We start from the raw sequence: 24,559 nt of genomic DNA, 5'->3' as shown, positions 1-24,559 counted from the left end.
AATGCCCATTATTTGGTTACACAAACTAGTGTTTGATATCTCATTTTTTAACAGTTTAAGATTATTTGTCATAGCACTCTGGAAATAACTTTAATGACTTTTGAAAGACTGTAGATAATGAAATATTTATTAAGGATATGTGTATATTCCTTTTAGAAAACATTAAAATGTCATAGGCTAATTATTTTTTTCACTTTTACTTTATTCATAGAAGAATCAGCAATATCCTCAGATTTGGCATCACAATTAAATATCACAAAATGGTTCCATCAGAAAGATACATCGCTAATGGCTGAAAAAATGAGTGACTGTGACATAGCAGCAAAAATCTGCCAGGAATCTGAACATTGCACTTTTTTGTACGAGAATTTTAAGAAAATCTGTGGGAGGGAATCAGAACAATGTAAGACCCTTGATGGAAGCCACCTGTGTGCAGCATTAACAGAAAGCCTGAAAGAAACAATCTTATGGACTTGTCAGTGTAATGACCCTTCAAAAGTAGAGTGCATTGCAATTTGGAAGAGTTTGTTTGAAGACAATTGTGTGCAGGATGCTCAAATGAATCAAGTTCCAGCCTTCAGTGAAGACGATGAAAATGGATTCAGCCAGGGCATTGTTTCCGGTTGGTATTTAAAAGAATTTAGGAACATTAAGTATAATCACAAATATGAGTTAACTAAAGAATATTTAATTTCTGATTCCAGCTCTGTCGTTTCTGCCTGTATTTCTCCTAGGAAATTAAAATTTAAAAACTTTATACTATGACTATGTCCGAAGTGATTATGAACAAAGAGGCAAATGCTAAAAGGTTTTAGCAAAAGGTTAAGCCATTCATTTATTGAACAAATACTTATGAACTAGTACAATGTGCTAGTCCCTGTGCAACAGGATTAAAAAAACAACAACAACTCTATATCCTTCATAGGAGATTATTGGTTTTTTAGGGAATTTAAAAACTTAAAGCAATAGATCATCGTGGAAAGTGATGATGATTTATTTATTTAATAGATATTTGTTTTGAGTGCTTACCATGCCCTAGGCCATATTCTAAGATGGGATACAGCAGCAAACAAAACAAAAATCCCTAGAATCAGACTCTGATAGAGGTTTGCACACAGATAATGGGCTTCCAGCTCAGTAACAAAAGCAATAATGAAGAGAGGAAAACAGGATTAGGTAGAGGAAGAAGTTGAAATGCAACACAATGGCCATAGCAAATTTAGTTGATTCCACAAGAAGCTTGGGCCTGGAATAGTTTTTCAGAGATATCATACCCATTGAGGCAAGCGAGCTTCCTCATCCCTGATTCTTGAACTGATCAAATGGATTAGTCCTGAGATATGAGCTGTAATCTAAGTAAGTCTGTAACCTTGGGTGTGGCAGCTTTCTTTAGATTAGAGCAATGCCAGGAAAAGCACTAGTGTGACCCAGCACCCAAAATACTCCCAACAGCTGGGGAAACTTGCACATGGATCATCAAAGAGGAGATCTAAGTAGTGATCCACAGCATTCAGTATTGGAACAAAGAGGAAATTAACAAGATAAATGACCTTAAGATAGATATATATATATATATATATATATATATATATATATATATATATATGTGTGTGTGTGTGTGTGTGTGTGTGTGTGTGTGTATACACACACACACACAGTATATACACTAGTATATAGTATAATTTATTTTTTATTGATTTCAGAGAGGAAGAGAGAGGGAGAGAGAGATAGAAACATCAATGATGAGAGATAATCATTGATTAGTTGCTTCCTGCATGCCCCACACTGGGGATTGAGCCCGACACCTGGGCATGTGCTCTGACCCCCAGAATCGAACTGTGACCTCCTTGTTCATTGGTTGATGCTCAACCGCTGAGCCATGCCAGCCAGGCTTGAGATATATATTTCAAACACTGTAAGTGTTAAAGAGAAAACAAATAGAGGTAGAAGAAATAAATTGGTCTAAGTGGTTTGTAATTTTTATAGAATGGCCAGAAAGTTGTTGTGAAAAAACAAATGTTTGAGTAAAGATTGCAAGTGGCAAGGGAATGAGTCTTGTGGATATCTTGGGAAAGAGCATTTAAGGCAGAAGAAGCAGCTAGTTAAAAGTCCTGAGCTGGGAATATTGTAACAGTGGGAAATAGTAACCCACCCCACCATTCTTTTGACATTGTTTCTGTAAATGCTGACTCTGTCAAATATGTAGCTTGTAGAGAAACAGCATGTTTGTATAAAAATCCCAGGAACTAACCTCCAGAAGATATAGACTGTGACCTTTAGTCATCCTAGTTCCAGGAGATTTACTGACCTTTAACCATAGAACCAAGATGACAAAGACCGGGATGATGCACACCAGACCATCACTTGAAAGGTTTTGAGGTCCTTATCAGAATGGACTGTGATGGCCTTTACATAGAGAACTTTTTGTTTATTTCTTTGTTCTGCTTTACCTCTCCCTCCTTATAAAAACCTTTGCCTACACTGAGATGTTGAGATGGGCTTTGGATAAGAGTTGCTCATCTTCTTGAGATGCCAGAATTTGAATAAACCTCTTTCCTTTTTAACCAATACCTGTCTCACAAGTTTGGCTTTCGTGGTGTCAGGAAGTTGAACCTTAGTTTCATTATGCCTGGAGGTTTGAAGAAAAGCAAAGAGGACATGAGCTAGAGCTGAGAGAGCAAGTGCAAAAGGTGTAGGAGATGAGATCTGATATAAAAACAGGGGTCAAGATCAGGAAGGGCATTGTAGGTCATTTCAAAATGGTTGGCTCTACTTTGAGTGATATAGGAAACCACTGAAGGATTTTGATCAGGGGAGTGATAGGACCTGATTTATATCTTAGCATGTTAATCCTCTTTTTTTATGTTGACAACTCACTGAAGAGAAGGAAAGGCCCTAGTGGGAAGACCAGGTAGAAGCTTTTATAATGATCCAGAAAAAAAATAAAATAGGATGATGGATTCATGTAGGAACTTGTCAGATTCTGGATATATTTTGATAGTTGTGGGTCATATGGGAATGCAAGGGGAAAATAGGGGATTTGACCCCAAAGTTTTTGTGCCGAGTAATTAGGAAGACATGATCACCATTATTTTTTTTTTTTTAACTACAGGAAAATGAGTCTTTAGTGGGGGGCAGAGGAAAGGTGAGAAGTGAGTTTTGGATGTGTTAAGTGTGAAATGTTTATTAGATATTCAAGTGAAGATATGAATAGGCAGTTGATATCTAAATTCTATGCATGACATAAAAAGTGAGATCTATTCAGTACATAAAAATTGGAGTGTCATTTACTTACAGATAATAAGACCATAGGACTAGAGGTGGTCAATTGAAAAAAATGCATGGTGTCTTAAACCAGAGTGAGAGCAGAGTGAGAAGATATCTGATTCTGGATATATTTTGCTGTTAGTGGATCAATAAGAAGAAACTGTGTATTTTTTTATGTATATGATCTTATAACTGATTTAAATCTGTCTGTTGCATGATTCTCTTTATTTCCATGACATGTTGCCCTTCAGCTCCTCTGCAGTAATTAAGCTAGAGTTTAAAATGTCCTCTGGGGAAAATGTGTATGTATCATATGAAATTATAATTTAATGTACAGATAATTTACATAATACATTCCTCATAGCATAATATTGTGTACATCCAAGATAGATTTATTTTCCCATGCCAAAATAACTGTTCTGCTGTATTTGTAATAATTATACATATAGTGAATATGTTACTCTGCTAGGGTTGCCATAACAAAATACCATCAGATGGTGGTTTAAATAACAAAAATTTATTTTCTCAAAGTTTTGAAGACTGATAGTTCCTGATCAAGGTCCATCAGGGTTGGTTTCTGGTGAGAGCTCTCTTGCCAACTTATAAACTTCCTGGTTTCTTGTTATGTCCTAATATGAAATCACATGTTGTGTGTGCATGGATAGGGAAAAGGGAATACGGTCTCTAATGTTCCTTCTTAACAGAACACTAATCTTCAGATTAGCTTACCATGCTTGCGACCTCATTTCACCTTAATTACTTCCTTAGCGATATCATCTCCAAAGACAGCCACACTAGGTGTTAGGACTTCAACACATGACATTTGGAGGGCCACATACATTCAGTCGGTAAGTTCAATATTTATTTAGGTTTCAATGATAGTTTCCTGAGTCTGTTTTAGTCAGTGGCAATCAATTCCAAAGCAGAGGTATTAATCTATAATAGAAGGATTTGCCTAGGCTTTTGTGTCTTTAGAAAAGCTCTATGACTCTCTGAGGTTTGCTTATTGGAATTTATTCAATATGGGATGCTAGCAGAGAAGAAGAAACATTCCAGGCTTCTTTGGAGACATAGGAGAGTGGAGTCCTGAAGAGATTAAGTCTCAGCTCAGTGGTCCTCGAGCTGCAATTTAATCAGTAGAAAAATGAAAAACTGTATAGTGAGAACAGACAGAATAAAACAAGGAATCTGGAAAGGCTGTGACACATGGGGGTAAAAATAATTTTCTCGTGACTATACCATCATGTATGTGTAATAGATAGGCAGGCAGAAAGTTTGGACAGACAACTCAAGTAGGGACAAACAGCATTATGAAATGACATTTGTGCCATAACAGAAGTCAATATATCAGCAACCAATGGGAAAATTGAATTTTTATCTATAATAATCTATAATAATAAAAGCATAATATGCTAATTAGACTAGACAGCCGAATGACCTTCCAGACATCATTCTGGATGTCCTTCCGGCTGAAGGGGCGGTGCCGGGGGCTGAAGCAGAGGTGGTTAGGGATGATCAGGCAGGCAAGCAGAGTGGTTAGGGGCAATCAGGCAGGCTTACAGAGTGGTTAGGGGTGATGAGGCAGGCAGGCAGAGTGGTTAAGGGCAATGAGGCAGGCAGACAGAGTGGTTAGGGGCTATAAGGCAGGCAGGTAGGCGAGCAGTTAGGAGTCAGCGGTCCCGGATTGTGAGAGGGATATCCGACTGCAGGTTTAGGCCTGATCCCACAGGGCAGTCAGACATCCCCCGAGGGGTCCTGGATTGTGAGAGGGTGCTGGCCGGGCTGAGGGACCTCCCCCACAAGGACGAATTTCATGCACTGGGCCTCTAGTTTTATATAAAAATCAAATCATACTATTTCCCTGTCACTTTGTTTTTTGTCATTGTGTGTATATCTTTTCTGTTTATATATCTGTGTTTCCTGCCAGGCTGGGGAGGCTCTGGGACAGGGATTGCAGATGTGTATCTTTGATGTGGCACCTGATACATCGTAGGAACCCAACCAATGCTTCTTGAAGATTTTAGAGTTAAAGCCTACTCAGTTTACTTCCATCCATAAGATCCTCCGATTCTATAATTTTAATTCCTAAGAACTCTATGAAAGTCAAATAATGAGAGGTGGAAATAGTCTTCAAATTGCATTTCAATCTAATTAAGACCCTACTGGGAAGTGTTTTTTTGTTCAGACAATATTCCCTCTGTTTTTTCTCCCCAGACAGATTCTTTGTTTACTTCAGTGCACATGGCCTAGTCGTTAGCATTTGTTTAAACCTTCAAGTAACTGAATCCTCACAGCAGGGCTGTTTAACTCACTTGAATGATATTTCTGGGGTTTATTTTTCTTCATCTGTTCCTTGCTAATTTTGAGTATTAAGGGTTAAGCAAGTATTACATGAGCTTGCATGTATTTTTGTTTAATTACTCATAAATGTAGCCCACATTTTCCTATTAAATTTAGAAAATTATTCACTAATGAAAGTCTTTGTTTTCCTTCTAGATAACATGAAAGAGGGTAATAAATTCAAGTGGAATCTAACCACTCTTTCCTATCATGGTAATGTTTATAATTTGTAATTTTGATCAGCATTCTAAAACCTGGGTAATATAATTTAAAATGTAGTTACAAAGCTCCTTTAAAATATTTCAACACAAAATAAATTGTGCTGCTCTTTGACAGTTTACATATTACAAAATTCTCAAAATCATTGCATTTCTTACACTAATGTATCAAAGCAACTGATTTGCCTATTTATCGTCTATTTCCGGTTGTGCTGAGGAATACTTTACAATTAAAACCAAAGACTAGATCTTGGTTAAATTTTATGGATATTTTTATCCCATACATGAAATTGTTTTAGGCCAACCATTTATGTGTATATGTTCGTTTGTGTTGGGGGCGAGGGTTCACATGGTCCTGTGTTTTCTAGAATGTGAGCATCTTTATATGTTGGAATAACTATGTGGAGTCTTCAGTCAAGATTTCCCTCCAGAATAAAAAGTGTGACAGAATAAGAATCATGTTCATTTGAGCCGATGAACTCATCATAAACTATACTGCTCAAATGAAATTTCTGATTTATTGTTTACATTTGAGAAACTTGGACTCAAGGATTTTTCCTTCAGCTCAGTCTTGGCCCTACACACTCCTCATCTCTTATGGATCACAATACGTATCCAGTAGAGATGAAAGATGATTCACATAGTCCACTACTCAGGTCTCAGTGAATTCATATTACCTCTATAAAGAAATGAAATGTTTGCTCAAAATAGAACATTGGTACAAAGTTGTATTTTGCTTCTAGATATCTCACAGTGCTTTGCAGATTCTGTAAAGACAGCTTTATGTTTACATTTTCACGACCTGGGCATGTCATTGCTTTCAGGAATGAAAGGGATCCGGTCCTGTTTGGAAGTGGCAGAGATGTGTGTAGGGGACGCGGTCTGTAATGCACACTTGGCCCTGTACCTTAAAGCTTGCTCAGCAAATGGAAATCTGTGTGATGTGAAACACTGCCAAGCAGCCATACGGTTCTTCTATCAAAATATGCCTTTTAATATTGCCCAGATGTTGGCTTTCTGTGACTGTGCTCCATCTGATATACCTTGTCAGCAGTCCAAAGAAGCTCTTCACAGCAAGCCATGTGCAGTGAACATAGTTCCACCCCCTACTTGCCTCAATGTAATTCGCAGCTGCCGAAATGATGAATTATGCAGGTGAGTAAAAACACGCATACCTTACTTTCTTATTTCGGCACCTTATTTGTTACAGTCCAGTCCTAACACTTGATCTCATTACATTAGCTAGAGTTCCCACCATTACCCAACATGATGTAAACAAAGCCAGACAATTCATATTTTTGAATCTGTGGTACATGTGTAGTATCTTCTTTGAAATTCAAATGTGGAACATGTTTGGAATAAAAAAAATCAATTTAAGTCAGGTTTTGATCACCATGAAATAGCATTATTGAAATTATATATTCAAATTAGACTAATGGATAATGAACCTATCTTGTATGTCAGTTTTTAATTTTCTTCTTGGCATAATCATATAGGGCTGTTAAATGTCATATAATTTTGACAAGCTTACTCATCAAACTTCAAAATAAATCCTTTCGGTCTTTGTCTGAAAATCAGAAAGGAGAAGTAGCTTGACTCCAGTTTGGATATCCCCAGCACAATTTTGGATATCCATGCCACAATGTCAGAAACACCTATTCTCTTTCCAACTTTATACCTTTGAGTCTGAAGGGGATAATGTTAGTCATTTATTTGTCTATTCAAACAAGTCATGTCAAGCACCTTGGCATCAGTGTACAAGAGACAAAAATGCCTGCCCTGTGGAGCTTATATTCTAGTGGGGGATACAGACAATGCATAAGAAAAATGTATATTATATTGTACTATGTTGTAAGATAATGAGTGCTCTGGATATTAACAACAACAGCAGCACAACAAAATTAAGAGGGGTTGTATATGGCTGGAAAGAGTAGTAATGTAAATGGGGTGGTCCCAGGAGAGAGCATTTACCAGAGAAAAAGTGAGGGAGGTAATGAGCCTCCATCAGTAAATATCTGAAAGAAGAGATACTAAACAGACCAGCCAGTGCTGAGAAAGAAATGTGTGTGGCCTGTTACAAAGGTAATGAGGGCAGAGAGTGCAGGGGGAGAGCAATGGAGAAGTAGTTAGAGCTTTAACTGCAGGGGGAGTGGGGCCAGATCACACAGGGACTTGAGGGCCACCATCAACTTGGGTTTTTACTCCAAGTCAAATGGAGAAGTACTGGAGGATTTTGAGCGGAGGTATGAATGATCTGGCTCACTTGTTTAAACTTCAACTCTTGCTGTTAGTTGAGACTAGGTTATACTTTTACAGATAACTGCTCCTGGGAACCATAACTCTAATCCAACACCGTGACTATTTTCCTTACTATGGTCATTAACACATTTCCTTGTATATTCAAGATGAATTTATCTTTTGTGTGGTAAAGAATCAGAAGTCAAATTGGCCTCTTTGGACAAAAGGAAGAAGATGGAGGGAAATATGAAAATACTAAGTAAATCTGATGGGTCAAAACAAATGGTTTGCAACAACCAGCACTAAATTATATAATTTTTGAATTCTACTTTTGCTTCTCTTTTGAGTAAGACTTTATATTAATTTGTTTGGCTGGGGCATTTATCAGGGGCTGTTATATTTAATTTTATTCAAATGGATAAAACTTCATATATAGCAAATTCATTTAAATGTCAAGATAAATATTTAGTATGGAGGATTAGCTCGGCATATGATAGCTCAGAGCAAGATCTAGCCCATTTGTCACCTTGCTTCAACCACTGGCAAATGAACTAAAAGATTTAATGATAACTTTCTCAAGGGCTTGGTTCTTGGTAAACTGTGTTCTTTTGGCCTTGTCAAACGATAACTGTCAACCATCTTACCTCCTTTTCTCTCAGTCATTCTAACTTGAAAAGTAGCTCCAGATCTTGTAAACATTTGTCAAAAAAGACAACTGCTTCCCTATAATACACATTCGGTAAGATAAAGGGTAAAGATCTACACAGAATGCTAGGACATTCACATATTTTTTTGCTTCAACTTGTATAGAATGCCAAAGTTCTTCAGAAAATTTTATTTAAGGATTTTGTCATGTAATTGTTTTACCAGTTATTTTAAGGTATATTAATAACTTCTCTTGGGTTAAAAATAATATTACTGATAAAAATATTTTATAATGCAATTTAGATTTTTCAAATTCATTTATATCTCCCAAGTTCTTTTTTAGTAACATATTATATTTTATTGATTCTAAGACATAATTTTTATACATTTTAATATCTCTAACATTTTGGGATGAGTCTTTAGCTCAATGACCAGAAAACATTTAATAAGTTATAACAATAATTTAACTGCCAACAAATGATTTCAGTTATAGTAAAGCAATGATATCTCCTCCATTCAATGAAATATGTTTAAAATGTTTGATTATACTATTTTCTCATATTTTACAAATAGAGTATTACCATCTACCTATCAATTCTCTATCATCCATGTACACTAAAAATGAAACCTAACAACATTTTAAGCAGCCAGGGGATATGTTATTGTTATCATTTTTAAATCAATCCCTATAAGAATACCAGATGTCTACATGGATGGGCACCCAGTTTTACCTGATACCACTGCAAGGACTCTAGATATGCTATCTCATTATCCTAAAATACTTGCATTCAACCTTCAAAGAATGGCATATCTAAGCTTCCCTATCAAATTAAATATTTTAATGGCAAGTAATGGGGTCTTCTGTTATAGTCCTTGAGAAGTCCCGTGATGGATTCTGAAGCACACACTTTTGAAATAAACTCGCCTTGGCATCAGATTGGTACATTTTTTTGTTAAATTTCCTCCACAAGGAATCCCGGGTTTCATCACCTTTCCAAAGTGCTTGGTTCAGGGTCCAGGACACAAAAGACACTCAAAAGTCATATGTTTTCCTCTATTTTTTAATATCTTACACTTTTTTTAATAATTTATTTATATACATATCTCCTCTTATGTAATTTCTATCTTTCATAGATTAGTTTAGAGTAAGGCTGTGTGTTATCAATTTCTTTTCACCATGTGCAAATAATCCCTTAATGAATACTTTATAGAAGTGATGGAAATATTATACAGTATTAGTAGTCAAGGTGAAAAGACAAATCTTGTCGTTTTCTCAAGTAAATTTTGCCTTAGAGAGATTTCCAGCATTTATATTAAATTTTTGTTAATGTAATTCAGATGAAAAAAAATCTCCCAGAGAAAAACTATTTCTTCAGTGTAGATATTAAGCCCTTTATCACTTCCTTCATTGGCTGAAGAGGCTGTATATGGGGCAAAGGAGAGCACTTGGGTTTGAAAATAATACTTCTGTTCCTGTTCCAAATTCTTCAATACATAATAGATTTGAAACTCCTTTATTTATTTAAATGAGCCAAAGGAGTCAATATAAAGACTATTTTTCAATTAATTTTGTCCAACACAAATATATACTGGGAGTTGAGATTATGTTTTGCCAATTATAAACATTTAGGAACATACAGAAAATTAGAATGCATTATAGATTTGTATTTATTAACTCAATAAAATAGTAGGGAAAAAGGAATTAGCTTAGAAAAAAATCTAACAAATTTAAAAAAAATTAATGTATTTTTATTGATTTCAGAGAGGAAGGGAGAGGAAGAGAGAGAGAGAGAAACATCAATGATGAGAGAGAATCACTGATTGGCTGCCTCCTGCACGCCCCCTACTGGGGATTGAGTGCACAACCTGGGCATGTGCCCTTGGCTGGAATCAAACCCAGGACCCTTCAGTCCACAGGCTGACTCTCTATACACTGAGCCAAACCAGCTAGGGCTCTAACAACTTAAAAAAAAAAAATTGACAGTATTACAGATGTCCCCCATTCCTCCCCCCCCCCCCCCCCCCACTTACCCTCCTCCACACAGTCCCTGCCCCACTCCAGGCCTTCACCACACTACTGTCTGTGTGCATGGGCTATGCATATATGTATATAAGTTCTTTGGTTAATCTCTTCCTGTCTCTACCATGCCCCTCTCCTCTGAGATCTGTCAGTCTGTTCCATGCATCCATATATCTGGACCTATTTTGTTCATTAGTTATTTTGTTCATTAGATTCCACATCTAAGTGATATCATTGAGATCTGTCTCTGACTGGCTTATTTCCCTTAGAATAATAATCTCCAGGTCCCTCCACACTGTCCCAAAGGGTAAAATATCCTTCTTTTTTATAGCTGCATAGTATTCCATTATGTAAATGTACCACAGTTTTTTTATCCACTCATCAATAAGCATTTAGGCTATTTCCAGATCTCAGCTATTGTAAATAGTGCTGCTATGAACATAGGGGTGAATATATTCTTTCTGATTAGTGTTTCAGGATTCTTAGCATATATTGCTAGAAGTGGGATCACTGGATCAAATGGCAGTTGCATTTTTTAGTTTTTTGAGGAAACTCCATTCTGTTTTCCACAGTGGCTGCACCAGTGTGCATTCCTACCAGCAGTGTACTAGGCTTCCCTTTTCTTCACATACTTGCCAGCAGTTGTTGTCTGTTGATTTACTAATGATAGGCATTTTGGCATGTGTGAAACTACTACTACCTCGCTGTAGTTTTAATTTGCATTTCTCTGATGATTAGTGACTTAGAGTATTTTTTCATATGTCTATTGGCCATCTATATGTCCTCCTTGGAAAAGTTTCTATTCAGGATCTTTGCTCAATTTTTAATTGGATTGTTTGTCTTCCTTTTGTTGAGTTGTATAAGTTCTTTATATATTTTGGAAATTAACCCCTTATCAGATGTATTATTGGCAAATATGTTCTCCCATACAATGTGTTCCCTTTTCATTTTGATGACGGTTTATTTTGCTGTGTAGAAACTGTTGTTTGTTTGTTTTTAACTTTTTAGTTTGATGTAGTCCCACTTGTTTATATTTTCCTTTGTTTCTCTTATCCTAGGAGATATATCAGTGAAAATTCTGCTACATGAGATATCTGAGATTTTGCTGCTTGTTTTCTTCCAGGATTTTTAGTATTCTGTGACATGACTTACATTTAAGTATTTTTTTTTCCATTTTGAGTTTATTCTTGTGCATGGTGTAAATTGATTTTCTAGTTTCATTATTTTCATGTCCCTGTCCAGTTTTTTCCAGAATCATTTATTGAAGGGACTGTCTTTACTCCATTGTATGCTCTTGCCTCCTTTGTCAAACATTAATTGACTGTAATGGTGTGAGTTGATTTATGGGGTCTCTGTTTTGTTCCATTGCCTGTTCTTTTGCCAGAACCAGATTGTTTTTATTACAATGGCTTTATAGTATAGTTTGATATCCAGTATTGTGATCCCTCTAACTGTTTTTTTTTTCTTTCTCAAGATTCCTGAACTATTTGGGGTCTTTTCTGATTCCATATGGATTTTTAGAATATTTGTTCTAGATCTGTGAAATATGCCATTGTTGGTATTTTAATAGGGATTGTGTTGAATCTATAGATTTCTTTAGGTAGTATGAACATTTTAATGATGTTAATTCTTCCAATCCATGAACATGGTATATGCTTCCACTTGTTTGTATTTTCCTTTATTTCTTTTTTCAATGTCCTATAGTTTTTGGAGTATAGGTCCTTTACCTCCTTGGTTAAGTTTATTTCTAGGTATCTTATTTTTTAGTGTTGTAATTGTCTACTTTTTAAAAGTAAAACTTCACAATATGCACATTTATTTTAAGTGTCATAAAACATTTATAAAATTTGATTATATATTAGTTCACAAATTTACACAGACCACATTATTTTATATTTTACAATGTAACTGGAAATCAATAGCAAAAATAAAATAATCAACTTCACTTAGAAATTATTTTAATCACTTAATGGTTTGAACAATAAATAAAAATGGGAAATTGGAGAATATCAAGAAAATAAGGATAAATAAAACACTATACATTACAAAATTTCAAACTCGGAACAAAATTTCTATAATATAATTTTTGTTATACAATTTCTTTCAAATGATTTAGGTAACTTGTGTACCAAAGTATTTTTTATGATTTTTAATATTTAATTAAATATCCATTATTCATCATGTTTACACATTTTTATAACTAATTTACTGAATGAATAACTGTTGTGATAGATAAATTATGCAACTTAAATAATGTTTAATTGATTTTAGAGAGAGAGAGAGGGACACGGATTTGTTGCTCCACCCATTCATCCACCCATTGGTTGCTTATTGTATGTACCATGACTGGGATTGAACCTACAACATTGGCATATGGGGTCAATGCTCTAACTAACTGAGCTACTCACCCAGGGCTTCATGCAACTGAAACTTAGAAAAACACATATTTTTTAATGGCACCTAGATACAAATTTATTCTCATTCAAATCATTAATGATAATCAACACTATCAATACTTACATTTAATTTTTTAAAATATTTTTATTGATTTCACAGAGGAAGGGAGAGGGAGAGAGAGATAGAAGCATCAATGATGAGAGAGAATCATTGATAGGCTACCTCCTGCATGCACCCTACTGGGGATCGAGCCCGCAACCCAGGCATGTGCCCTTGACTGGAATCAAACCTGGGACCCTTCAGTCCGCAGGCTGAAGCTCTATCCACTGAGCCAAACCAGCCAGGGCAATATTTAGATAACATCTTATGAATAACCCATAATTGCATTAAAGGAATATATTTGTTCTTTTGGCATCAAAATTATATACTCAAACTTTCTATTGTATTTCTTTGTGTATAAATTAATTTTGCCAATGTATTGAAAAGCTGATTTTTTTAAGGTGACTTAAAATATGAGATTATTGAAAATAATGTGGTTTATGGTTTTAGCAGAGTAGCACTATGTGGACAAATAAGCTTATGACAAATATGTATTCAGAGGGTTTTCATACAGATTTAATGGTGACCTATTCAATAAAGGGTAAAAAGTAATTTTAGGTGATAAATATTAAGTAGGAAGATTAATATCCTTGGTTCCACTGAGAGGAATATCCTGTTACTGTGAAAATTTCAAATATGAAATTATTGTACATTACTGAGATTTTTATTCACTGCTAGTACAGCATGAATACATGGTCAGGAAAGTTATGAATGGATGTGGTTCTAATGGATTATGTTGGCAATTAAATAAACTCATAAATTTTTGCTTTAAATTAGCTCTTGCAGCCAGAGACGCTCAAAGCATTTTAAAAATTCTAATTGGCCTGCTTAGAAATGTTAAGAAAGAATATAGTACCTCCCATCCTGTGGGAAAACGGGCTGGAAAGGTCAAGAGCCTTATCTAAAATCACTTGGTGTGAAACAGTGGCCAACTGCTAGTCAACCAAAACCACATTCTGCTTCAAAAAAACACTGCTAATAAATCTCCCATGGAGTTCAGACTGCAAATCATCAGCCATTGAAAGAAAATTAGTAATGAAGGAAAATTCATCCAGGGAATCGTAAACTTAGCCTCTGTCTTTCATCACACGAGGAAATTCACAAGGTTCCTCTACTTTTTCTTCCACATTCTCTATTGGGATATTTAAATGTACAAACGTAGTTTTCAGCTATGTGCCGGCATCTAGGAGGCATTGTGCTTTATGTCAGTCTTTCATTAGCTGAGGAAGCACCGCATGCTAATGTGAGAGAATATTATTCAGAGATGAAGTCCATTTCTTGACTCTTTATAGGAGGCGCTACAGGGCATTTCAGTCCAAATGCTGGCAGCCTGTGCCTAGAAAGTGCCATGAAGATGAGACTTGCATCGGTACCTTGGGCACGCGGGACCTCACTTGCTCAGGAAGCGATGACTGCAAAGCAGCGTACATGGGCACCCTTGGGACGGTGCTTCAAGTGCAGTGCACCTGTAGGACCATTACACAAAGCGAAGAATCTTTGTGCAAGATTTTCCAGCATATGCTTCACAGAAGATCATGTTTCAGTAAGTTATACACATTCAGTAAGTTATATATAATATATATTTCTTGAACAGCACCAAGTAGTAATCCAGCACAGAAAATTTGTGCACAGAGATAACTTTGTCTGCTATTCCATTTTCTTAAAATCTATTTTCTGATTATGTTTTGTGCATTTGGTATTTTCCTCATTTGTCTACATGTGTTATATGTTTTTAACTTATATGATTGGTCATTCTTAGATATTATTTATTGATTTCAATATTAACAGCATAAAATATTTATCCTACCAGATGGCTGAATGTATTAGGTATTTATTGTAAGTAACAAACCACCCCAAAATGTAGGGACTAGAAATAACCATATATGTACTCACAATTCTTCACACTGGGCTTGGCTCAGTTGGGTGGTTCTGATGATGATCTGGGGTCACTCGTATAGCTACGGTCATCTGGTGGCTCAACAGAGGCTGGGCAATGCAAGATGGCATTTTTATTGATTTCAGAAAGGAAGGGAGAGAGAGAGAAACATCAATGGTGAGAGAGAATCGTTGATCAGCTGCCTCTTGCATGCCCCACACTGGAGATTGAGCTGCAACCGAGGCATGTGTCCTAAACAGGAATCACACTGTGATCTCCTGGTTCATAGGTCGACACTCAACCACTGAGCCACGCCAGCCAGGCTCCCCTTGGGTTTAATATGTCTGTTGACCTAGCTGTAATGACGAGATGGAAAACATACTTTCTAAAGTTATTATTTACTTAATTTTGGAAAGAAGAAAACTGAAATTTAGGAATTTAAATAATTTGCCCAGCGTCTTCAAGTAAGCAAGTGGTTGAGAGGGATTTGTCTATGAGTCTTATAGAAAGAACCTCAGGAAATGGTCATATACTAATTCAAGGCCTCTCCACTGTCCATATTCAGGGTCAGTCCATGCAACCACTCAAATTTCAAAACATCCCCAGACCCCTAGGCCCCTAGTTGAAACCACCAAACCTGCAAACACCATTCCTGGGAGGAAATAACAGATGTTTCATGGCAAACCAAACCTTTATGTTTATGAAAAATATTTGAGAGATACAACCGCATATGTATCTATATCTATACCTATACATTGACGTAGTTAACTATATACAGGTACACACACATTTTTAATTTTTCTATATTTCTTTACAGATACTAATGTGATTATAATTATGATTTGTTGTGTATTAGGTAATAGACATACAATTCGGTGTATGGTTTTGATTCCAACAGAGTCCTCTGTGGAATATCTACAATTTTTATAATTAGCACTAGGGACATATTTCAATTGAAACATGATATAAAGAGGAAAAATGCAGCATGGTATATGTTGAGTCTTAGTTTCTAAATAATCATGCTCTCTGATTAATATTAGGTGGCTAATTCTGTTGCAAGTAAATGTATTTATAATGAACGGCTCATAACATTATAGAAGGAAATAGCAAATAAAATAATTGAGACTGATAACATATAGTTACATTATCATGGTTATTTTTACTTGGTTTCTCCATATTAAATGATAGTCAGGAAAAAAAAAAAAAAAAAAGGTAGATTCTACAGGTTAGAGATAACTCTGTTCCTGGGCATAAGTTCCCTCAAAATGTCAGTCCCAGCAACCTAATTCTAGTTCTAAGCCTGGTTTCCTTCCATGTATTTTTAATTACTGTCATATTTTACTTCCACGTGTTTAGCTACTCTAACCTGTACAGAGCAAAAATTATTTTTAGAGAAACAGTAGAAATAGAATTTAAAAATCCATAAACATTGAAGTAGTAGTAACAATGTAAAAAAAAATCTAAAACTGCTTCACTTTCTTCACTCACTAAACTTTATGAGCTTTGCTCCTCAAACATTACCTACTAAAAGCAGGAATTTTAAGTGACAGGTTTATAGACTTAAAAGAACCTTACAGGCCTTCCGTCACAGTCTCCATAGTTGAATTAAGAGGAAAAGTTTCAAACAAAAATAAGAACCAAATTCTGAGGCCTGGCTAGTTCTAAACGTCTTTATCCCTGTCCCATATGCTTGGGACGTAGCAAAAGCACATGTTTGAATGAACTTGCTCTCTCACCATTGCCTCCTGATTTCTCACATCACCCCAGCATGTTCCTGCATTATCTAAAAGATCTATCACTACAGCACGCTTCCAAAGCCCTCGAGCTTTGGCGCACTGTACTTGAAAGAGGCAGAAATGAGTAGAATTGAGAAGACAATTGGGGAAGAGTTTCTGTTTTGCACATTTGTTTGGCTTAAAGCATTGTTTTTCAAACTCACTTAACCTGAGACCACAGTACGCAATGAATTTTCCATTAGCTTTTTATATGCAATGTCTTCTCTTGTGTGTGTGTTTTTAATTATTGTTTTTCTATTCCATTAATTATTTTCAATGTTGACTACTACCCACTAAATGGATTTTATAACTCACTAATGTGTTTCTCTCTGAAGTTTGAAGAACACTTGCTTGGAGCCTGAATTCAGCTGGAAACAATCTACATGAATGTGACCAAGTCCATCTTTTAATATTATAATTATAAAGTTTAGTGAGTGCTTAATTCTGGTCACATTTTCTTACTTAATCCTAATAATTTCATGAGCTAGAAGCTATTATTTCCTTCGTTTCACACACAAGATAAAGGAAGCTAAGAGATTAAATGTCTTGCTCAGGGTTCTGTACCCCGAGTGCAGTGGATTCAGGATGCTGACTGGCAGCCCACTGTGTCCTCCTGTCTGGAAACAGCAGACAGCAAGCTTGTGTCCCTACAGTGTGCTACAAAGTCTTCTCAGGCAGAACCTCTTAGTTCTGGTCGCAGAATTAAGCTTTGCAAATGTGCCGAAGAGCCCACCTCCCCTGCAGGACCAGACTTAGGCAAGGAGCATCCTGAACAAAGTGTATGTATTCAGCCACCAACTTCCCCTTAACCACTAACTGCTGGATCCGCACAGACTGACTTTCTCCCGGTGTCCTGCAGCTCAGAGCAAAGCTGTGGCAGGTAGAGCTGACAGAAAGATGAAGGAAATGGAACAGAGACACATTGGTTAGTACAGAGAGGACCACAGAGATAGAAAAGTTAAAGGATGACTATTGTGTTGCTCAGCTACTCTGAGGGATTCAGTCACTGACAGGAAGGTGCTCTTGTCACATTGCTTAAATTGCCTTTTTTCTTGCCAACTCTAAAAGAGATATGGGAATATCCCTATTCTGCCCATAAAGATTCAGTTCCTTTTTTTGAAGAATTATTTTTAAAAATAAAAATGAAAAGAGACTACATGCTTATTCAATCCTACAGGGAATAGAAGGCATAGCAATACACGTATGATAGATATAAGCTGAGACTTAATTTAAAGGAGTACAGAAATAAAAATAAATCTTCCCCCTATTCCATTCTCTAGAAAGTCAACTTTCGGAAGCTTGATGTACATTCTTTCACACACACACACACACACACCTTTTTTTTTTACTTTGAACCTTTTAAATACATACATAGCTTGACTACCTTGTATACATCCAAACGGGAGCCTTCCTCATCCTGACACACATACACACATATTTTTAATGTAATAATACCATACATTCTGCTTTAGAGCTCGCTTCTTAACTTAAAAATATATGATAGACACATTTGCAAGTATGTACATATATGATGGCTTAATTCTTTGTAAAGTTTGCATAGTATTCTACAGTATTTGTGTGTATGTATGTATATACATACATACAATAATTTAATTACTCTATGAATAGAATATGATTGTTTATCAATATAGGCATTGTTGTAATCTTATTGCACATGTTAGCTGCCATTTCAATAGAATAGATTTTGAACAGTGAGGTTACTAGATCACAGGATTTTTGCATTTTTAAATTTTGTAGAAACTAGAAAAAAGTTTGTTTCAATTACATTCTTGGTAAAAAAAAAAGTATTGTTTTAATTTTCCTTTTAATTATAAATGACACTGAGCATCTTTTGAGCGGTCTACTTTTTACTTAGTCAGATGCCTTACTTAAAATATCTTCTTCTTTTAGTACCAGTAATGTCACTTTTGTAGCCTACATCAGATGTCTGTACTGATATATGTGACAGCTCACTAAGCTGCATGTCTCTTACAATGATCCTGAATCCATGGTCCCTTACAGCAAAGTGATGACCGGGTACAGCCTTAGGCTCATATACTGACCCTGCATGTGTTTTCTGGGCTATGTAAAGGGGAAATATTTTTCACTGCTTCTTGAATAGCCAAGCATTCTTCCTCAATTAGATACTTACTGTTGACATTTAAAAAAATATTTTTACATGATTTACCAAAGAAAACATTTAATATAAAACAACTATGAAGAATAATGGTATCTACCATTCACTTTAACATACAGAACATTGCCTTTATTTTTTAAGTGACCCTTCATTTTACATCTTTTTCTCCCCCCACTTCAGAGGTAATCTTGATACACTGAAACCCACACACATGATACATAAGTGATACACATATGCATGATATTGTCTAGGGTAGTGGTTCTCAACCACTACTGAAGAATCACTGAGAGCATAAAATCTCTGATGTACAATAAGCTAATACAATTATATCATAGAGAGGCAGGACCTAGGCATCAGCAGGGCCAATTTTATGGCCATGTGGCCAGTGTAGTCACACAGGTACTCAGAACGGCCTGAACTTGGGGCTTCATATTCTGCAGTCATCATCTTTGAATTCTTAATGATTTTATCTTTACCTTTGTGTGTTGTAAATGAAGTCCAGTGGGGCATATGTGAGGAACTTGGACCCTTAGTTCATATGCATTCCTGCCTCTTGCCACTTTCCTGGGACAGGCAGGTTCTCAGCTGCCTACCCCACGTTTTGGTACCTGGGCCCCATTCAGGACCCTTCTATTCCCTTGCCCTTCACCTGCCACCAGACAGTTGCCTTTTTTTAAAAAAAAATGATACTGAGCTTTATGATATATGGCCGTAATTTTTTATATCTTTTAATTGGTTTTCATTTTCTTAATAAAAATTACAATGATCATTTTCTTAAATAGCTTTGACTATAATTATTTGTAGATGTTAAATATTATAATTGTTACTATAAATCATCATTTTAAGATTATATTTTAGACTCTTTGTAGTTGACCTCGATATATTTAATTGATTTTTATACATTATTTTATATACAGCAAGATTGTTAAATACTCTTAAAATTTAGCAATTTATTGAGTTATTTTGTAGTTCCAACGTAGATAATCATATGCTCTTCAATAATTAGAGTTTTGTTTTCTCTGTTTAGTGCTCATACCTTTCCTTTCTTTTTTTGTCTTCCCCACCAGCACTTCTAGGACCCACAGAAAAATGTTAAATATAAATGGTGATAGTGATCACACTTGTCTTGTTCCTGGTCCTAAAGGGCATTCTTTCACCATTTTACCATTAAGTATAATGTTTGTCATAGGTTTTCTGTAGGTACTCTGTATTAAGAAGCTCTCCTGTAAAAAAAATGTTAAATTTTAGTAAATGATTTTCTACATTTGAAAAATTTTAGTACTTTCTTGGGCAAAAGTGATTGGTCATAGTGGCAATGTTTTCATTCTACCAGAAAGAAGTGCTCTATTAATTTCTAAATACACTCAAGGATCTCCATTTGTATGAAAATGGAAAAAACAAAACAAAACAAAACAAAAACCCTTCCTGATTGACACTCTATTTCCTATTCTTCACAGCCAAATTTTCCTAAAGAGTTGTCTGTGCTCCTTACTTCAATTTCTTCATCTTTATATACTGACCAACCCACTCCAGTCTGGCCTCATGGTGTAGACCCCCTCACAAAAGTAGTTTTCCCACAGGTTACCAACCACATCCATGTGAGATTTCAGAAGTCCTTGAGTTACTGGAATTTTAAGTCACCTTGAAGAATAATTTAATACCCTTTATCTATAATAATAAAAGCATAATATGCTAATTAGACCAGACAGCTGAACGACCTTCTGGACGTCCTTCAGGACAACCTTCCAGATGAAGTCGGGGCTGTGAGGGCCGAGCCCCTTGCATGAAATTTGTGCATCAGGCCTCTAATATGTATATATTTTACTCTCTTGGCTCTTATTCCTCTGCTCACTGAATGCTTCTGTGAGTCCTACATTGTAGGCTTATCCAGTTGGATAATTAATATTTGTGTTGCTTAAGGTTCAGCTATAGGGCCTCTACTAGAGTCACTCTATAACAGGGGTCCTCAAACTTTTTAAACAGGGGGCCAGTTCACTGTCCCTCAGACCGTTGGAGGGCCAGACTATAGTTTAAAAAAAACTATGAACAAATTCCTATGCACACTGCACATATCTTATTTTGAAGTGAAAAAACAAAACGGCAAAAACACCCGCATGTGGCCCATGGGCCATAGTTTGAGGACGCCTGTTCTGTAATCTGCCCCTGGGAGATCTCAGCCATGGCCACAACATCATTATCCCTTATGTTGATTTACAGTCTTTAGGGAAGACCTCTTTTCTATGCTTCTGAAAATTATCTGCCTACCTATTTTATTTTTTTAAATGTAAGATTGGAGTAGATCTTGGATGATGTGCAATCCAGATTTTATGGTGCCTTGTAGGAGACAGGCAACCTATAAACTAGAGAGATTAGTTATTATTCCCTGCTATCTCCCCCAATAAGAACACCAACACTCCCTCCCCCAACCCACACATACATTATATACTGTAACAGAGACCTTGTAACCTCAATAAAAATTCTCATTCAAAATAAGGAAATGTGGGAAAGTTAGTAATGGGATCCTTCTTGACAGGCCTTATGAAGCTTCGTTGGCATTGTGGATATTTTTGGCCACCTGGGAAGGACCACTTTATGTGGCTGTAATTTTTACCCTCTGGGAGTTCTTCCCTGTCCATCTTCCTTTATAGCCATATATGTGCCTAATTTGGGCACACTCCCCCAAATTAGGTCTGGGGGAGTGTGCCCTCCCTAGGAATATGGTGCTCTCATAGATCATAACAGTTTGAGGGACTGAAAGCTGTTTTGGAGTCACACACTTTTTACAAGCAGACTGGTGACTTGTTTGGCATTATAATCTCTTTAAAATGTGTTAGATTTCTCATCTATTTGCTTTTAGTCAGTTACATTGGCCAGTACCCATAATAAAAAAAAGAGTTTTCTTGACTTAGTTCCCAAATCTGCCTTATTTCCCAAGTCTGCCTTATTTCCTTGCTTCCTCACTCCAACTTAATGATTTAAATTAATTTAATGATTTAAACTAATCTAAACAATGGACTTGGGTGAACATGTAATACCCTTAATCTGTTTTTTGCTGCCTAGTTGAGTCAATTTGTTTGACTCGGAAATAATTAGAAATCTTTTTCAGTCTTAGGCCTTTTATAACTGGAAATCTTTTCAGTCTTGCTTCTTGCTATTTGGGTTGTAGAAGCAGTCAGCTTTCAATGTTATAGAACCCTCATTTTAATCTCTCTGATTTCTACTTGAAAACCAGCCAGTTTCTACCTGAACTCATATCCTTATTGTAAAACTCTGCACAATGAAGTCAAGAATAATTAACTCAAACTGTCACTTTAACTCTTTTGGGGTTGTCTTGCTCTTTTGGGGTCCTTCCAAAGTGCTTTGAGAAGTGCATTGTAGAACTGTCTTCATGTCAGAAGAAAGGGGCAAGCATTTATCCTTTGGAACCTGTCCCCCACCTCTCATGAGCCTTGATTCTCTAGAAATTGAATATACTATATTTATGACTGCTGAGTGGAGCCACAGTGGCAGAAAAGCACTGGATAGGAAGGAAGGAGGTATGGGATAAGGTGAATGACTGTCATGTTGCACTTGCACAAAGATTAGGTATTTGAGGAAGCATTTTGATGGCAATGAACAAAGGCATATTCATATCCAAAGTAGGGATGAATTCTAGTAGGAATGCATCACTGCCTTCTTCAGGGTAGAAGGATTATGAAATCATCCATCTACCACCAAACTGCCAAATTGAGGGTTTGGTATTGGTTTCTGCTATTGCTGGGAGGTGTGGCATTTGGGATTGCTGAAACTTTGATGGATCAGCTCTAGGAAGAGGGAGTCCATTCTGTGGTGCCCAGACACTGCACCATCCTTTCACCATAGTTACTCTCTTCATGCTCACTGCACAGGCCTGGTTGGCCTCCACGGGGTAGGTCACAGATTTACCTAATTGTTAAGGGCCTACTCTCTGGTGAGTACTCTCAGCGAGACATTAACACGAATATAAAGATGTGCCTAGTTTGTGCCACTATTATGGGTCCTTCCACCTGCCTCTTCATCTGATTTCCTTATCTACAATCTTTTAAGTTTGCTCTTTTCATTTCTCTAATCAAGCAATTTACCGCTGTCCATCAGTTTTAACTTCTACCCACTTTCTCTACAAAGTGACAATTAAGGGTAGTACTTAACCCTGGCTGGGTTGCTCACTTAGTTGGAGTTTCATCCCGTACACCAAAAGTTTTCGGGCTCAATTATTGGTTAAGGCACCTAGGTTGCAGGTTCCATCCCCGTCAATATTTCTCTCTCAAAATTAATTTTAAAAATATCCTCAGCTGAGGATTAAAAAAGAGAAAGAGTACTGTTCAAGCACTGCCTCTGGGGAGGATTTCCCTTCACCACTGTCCTATAAAGCCACCTCTCATGGATTTGTGCTGTGGCAGCTGCCCTTTTACAGTTAGCACTGATAGTCTCTATTCACCTTTCTGGGAACCAATGACTTAATGGATTTGATGATACCCAGTTAGGAGCATGTTAGGAGCTATATTTCAAATGCCAAATAGTCCTCCACTGCAGGTGGCATAGCCTAGCTCCAGAACTCGGGGGGTCTCTGCTATAACTCTCCTATTAGGGCATGACAGAGGCTCCGCATTCATCCAGAGAGTGTGAATGAGATTGTTTATAAAGTGCCTGTTACATAACAAATGTCCTATACATTTTAATTGCTTGTCACTCTAAGCAGTTGTTTGGGGTTCTGGATTGAGAACTGAACCATTGGGTGTCTGTTTCGCTAAAGCCAACTGGTTCCATAACTCTTATTAGGAAAAATCTTTCCATTATTAATTAAGAACCTGATGATCGCAGAAACCACCACAAAGTATTGAGAAAGATGGACATTAAATTTTTGATTCTCAAACCTGTTAACACTTAGAAATATCCAGATGATGATTAGTTTAAAATATATATAGCTCAGAACTCAATATCAAGACACACACACACACACACACACACACACACACACACCACCCCAGGTGGTTCTGATTTTCAATCAAGTGTGGGAAGTTTGGGAACCATTGCTCTAATCCACATGTGGGAAACACCCAGTCACCGGCCATAGGTCCCAGAGCCTCTTTTCACTCACACCTCTCAGGGAATGAGAAACGTCTGTGCACAGAAAGGCTAGGCTAATACTCTGCAGCTCTCAAGGTGGCCTACTTCACCCCATGGCCTAAAAACAGTTGGTACACATTAGCCACTCAATAAATAGTGAATGAATGAATGAACGAATGAACCAATGTCTACTATATCTCGATAGCAGTACTGTCTTCTGAACACCATTTGTTTTTCTTTCTTTTATTAGAACTCCCCTTATAATACAGCTTCCCTATTAAGAGCCTCACTCATTTGTGTTTCTACTTACACTGGAATTTTCAATTCAAATATTTGAGCAAAGGAATCAGGAATTAACAAGACCAAGCTGCTGCTGCCCACTTTAATAAAAACATTTCAAGTTCCTTCTATTTTCTAACAATTTTCCTCTTTATAGATCAACTTTCAAAAAGTCTGAGTAGT

General features: G+C 36.5%; 1 protein-coding gene across 1 annotated transcript in view; it reads left to right on the top strand.

Annotated features, from left to right (window-relative positions):
• Positions 1–24,559, top strand: part of GFRAL (GDNF family receptor alpha like) — a gene marked incomplete at both ends in the record, with an annotated part of 55,633 nt that overhangs the window by 4,072 nt on the left and 27,002 nt on the right. Inside the window, 3 exons of the mRNA XM_079781622.1 lie at positions 5,764–5,820; positions 6,650–6,980; positions 14,517–14,767. Of these exons, the coding sequence (XP_079637748.1) occupies positions 5,764–5,820; positions 6,650–6,980; positions 14,517–14,767 (639 nt within the window). The remainder of the gene's footprint in view (positions 1–5,763; positions 5,821–6,649; positions 6,981–14,516; positions 14,768–24,559) is intronic.

Source organism: Cnephaeus nilssonii, assembly GCF_951640355.1.
Source record: "Cnephaeus nilssonii genome assembly, chromosome: 9".
Lineage (NCBI taxonomy): Eukaryota > Metazoa > Chordata > Mammalia > Chiroptera > Vespertilionidae > Cnephaeus > Cnephaeus nilssonii.
The sequence above is the reverse complement of the archived record's forward strand: the minus strand, read 5'-3'. Positions and strand labels throughout refer to the sequence as shown.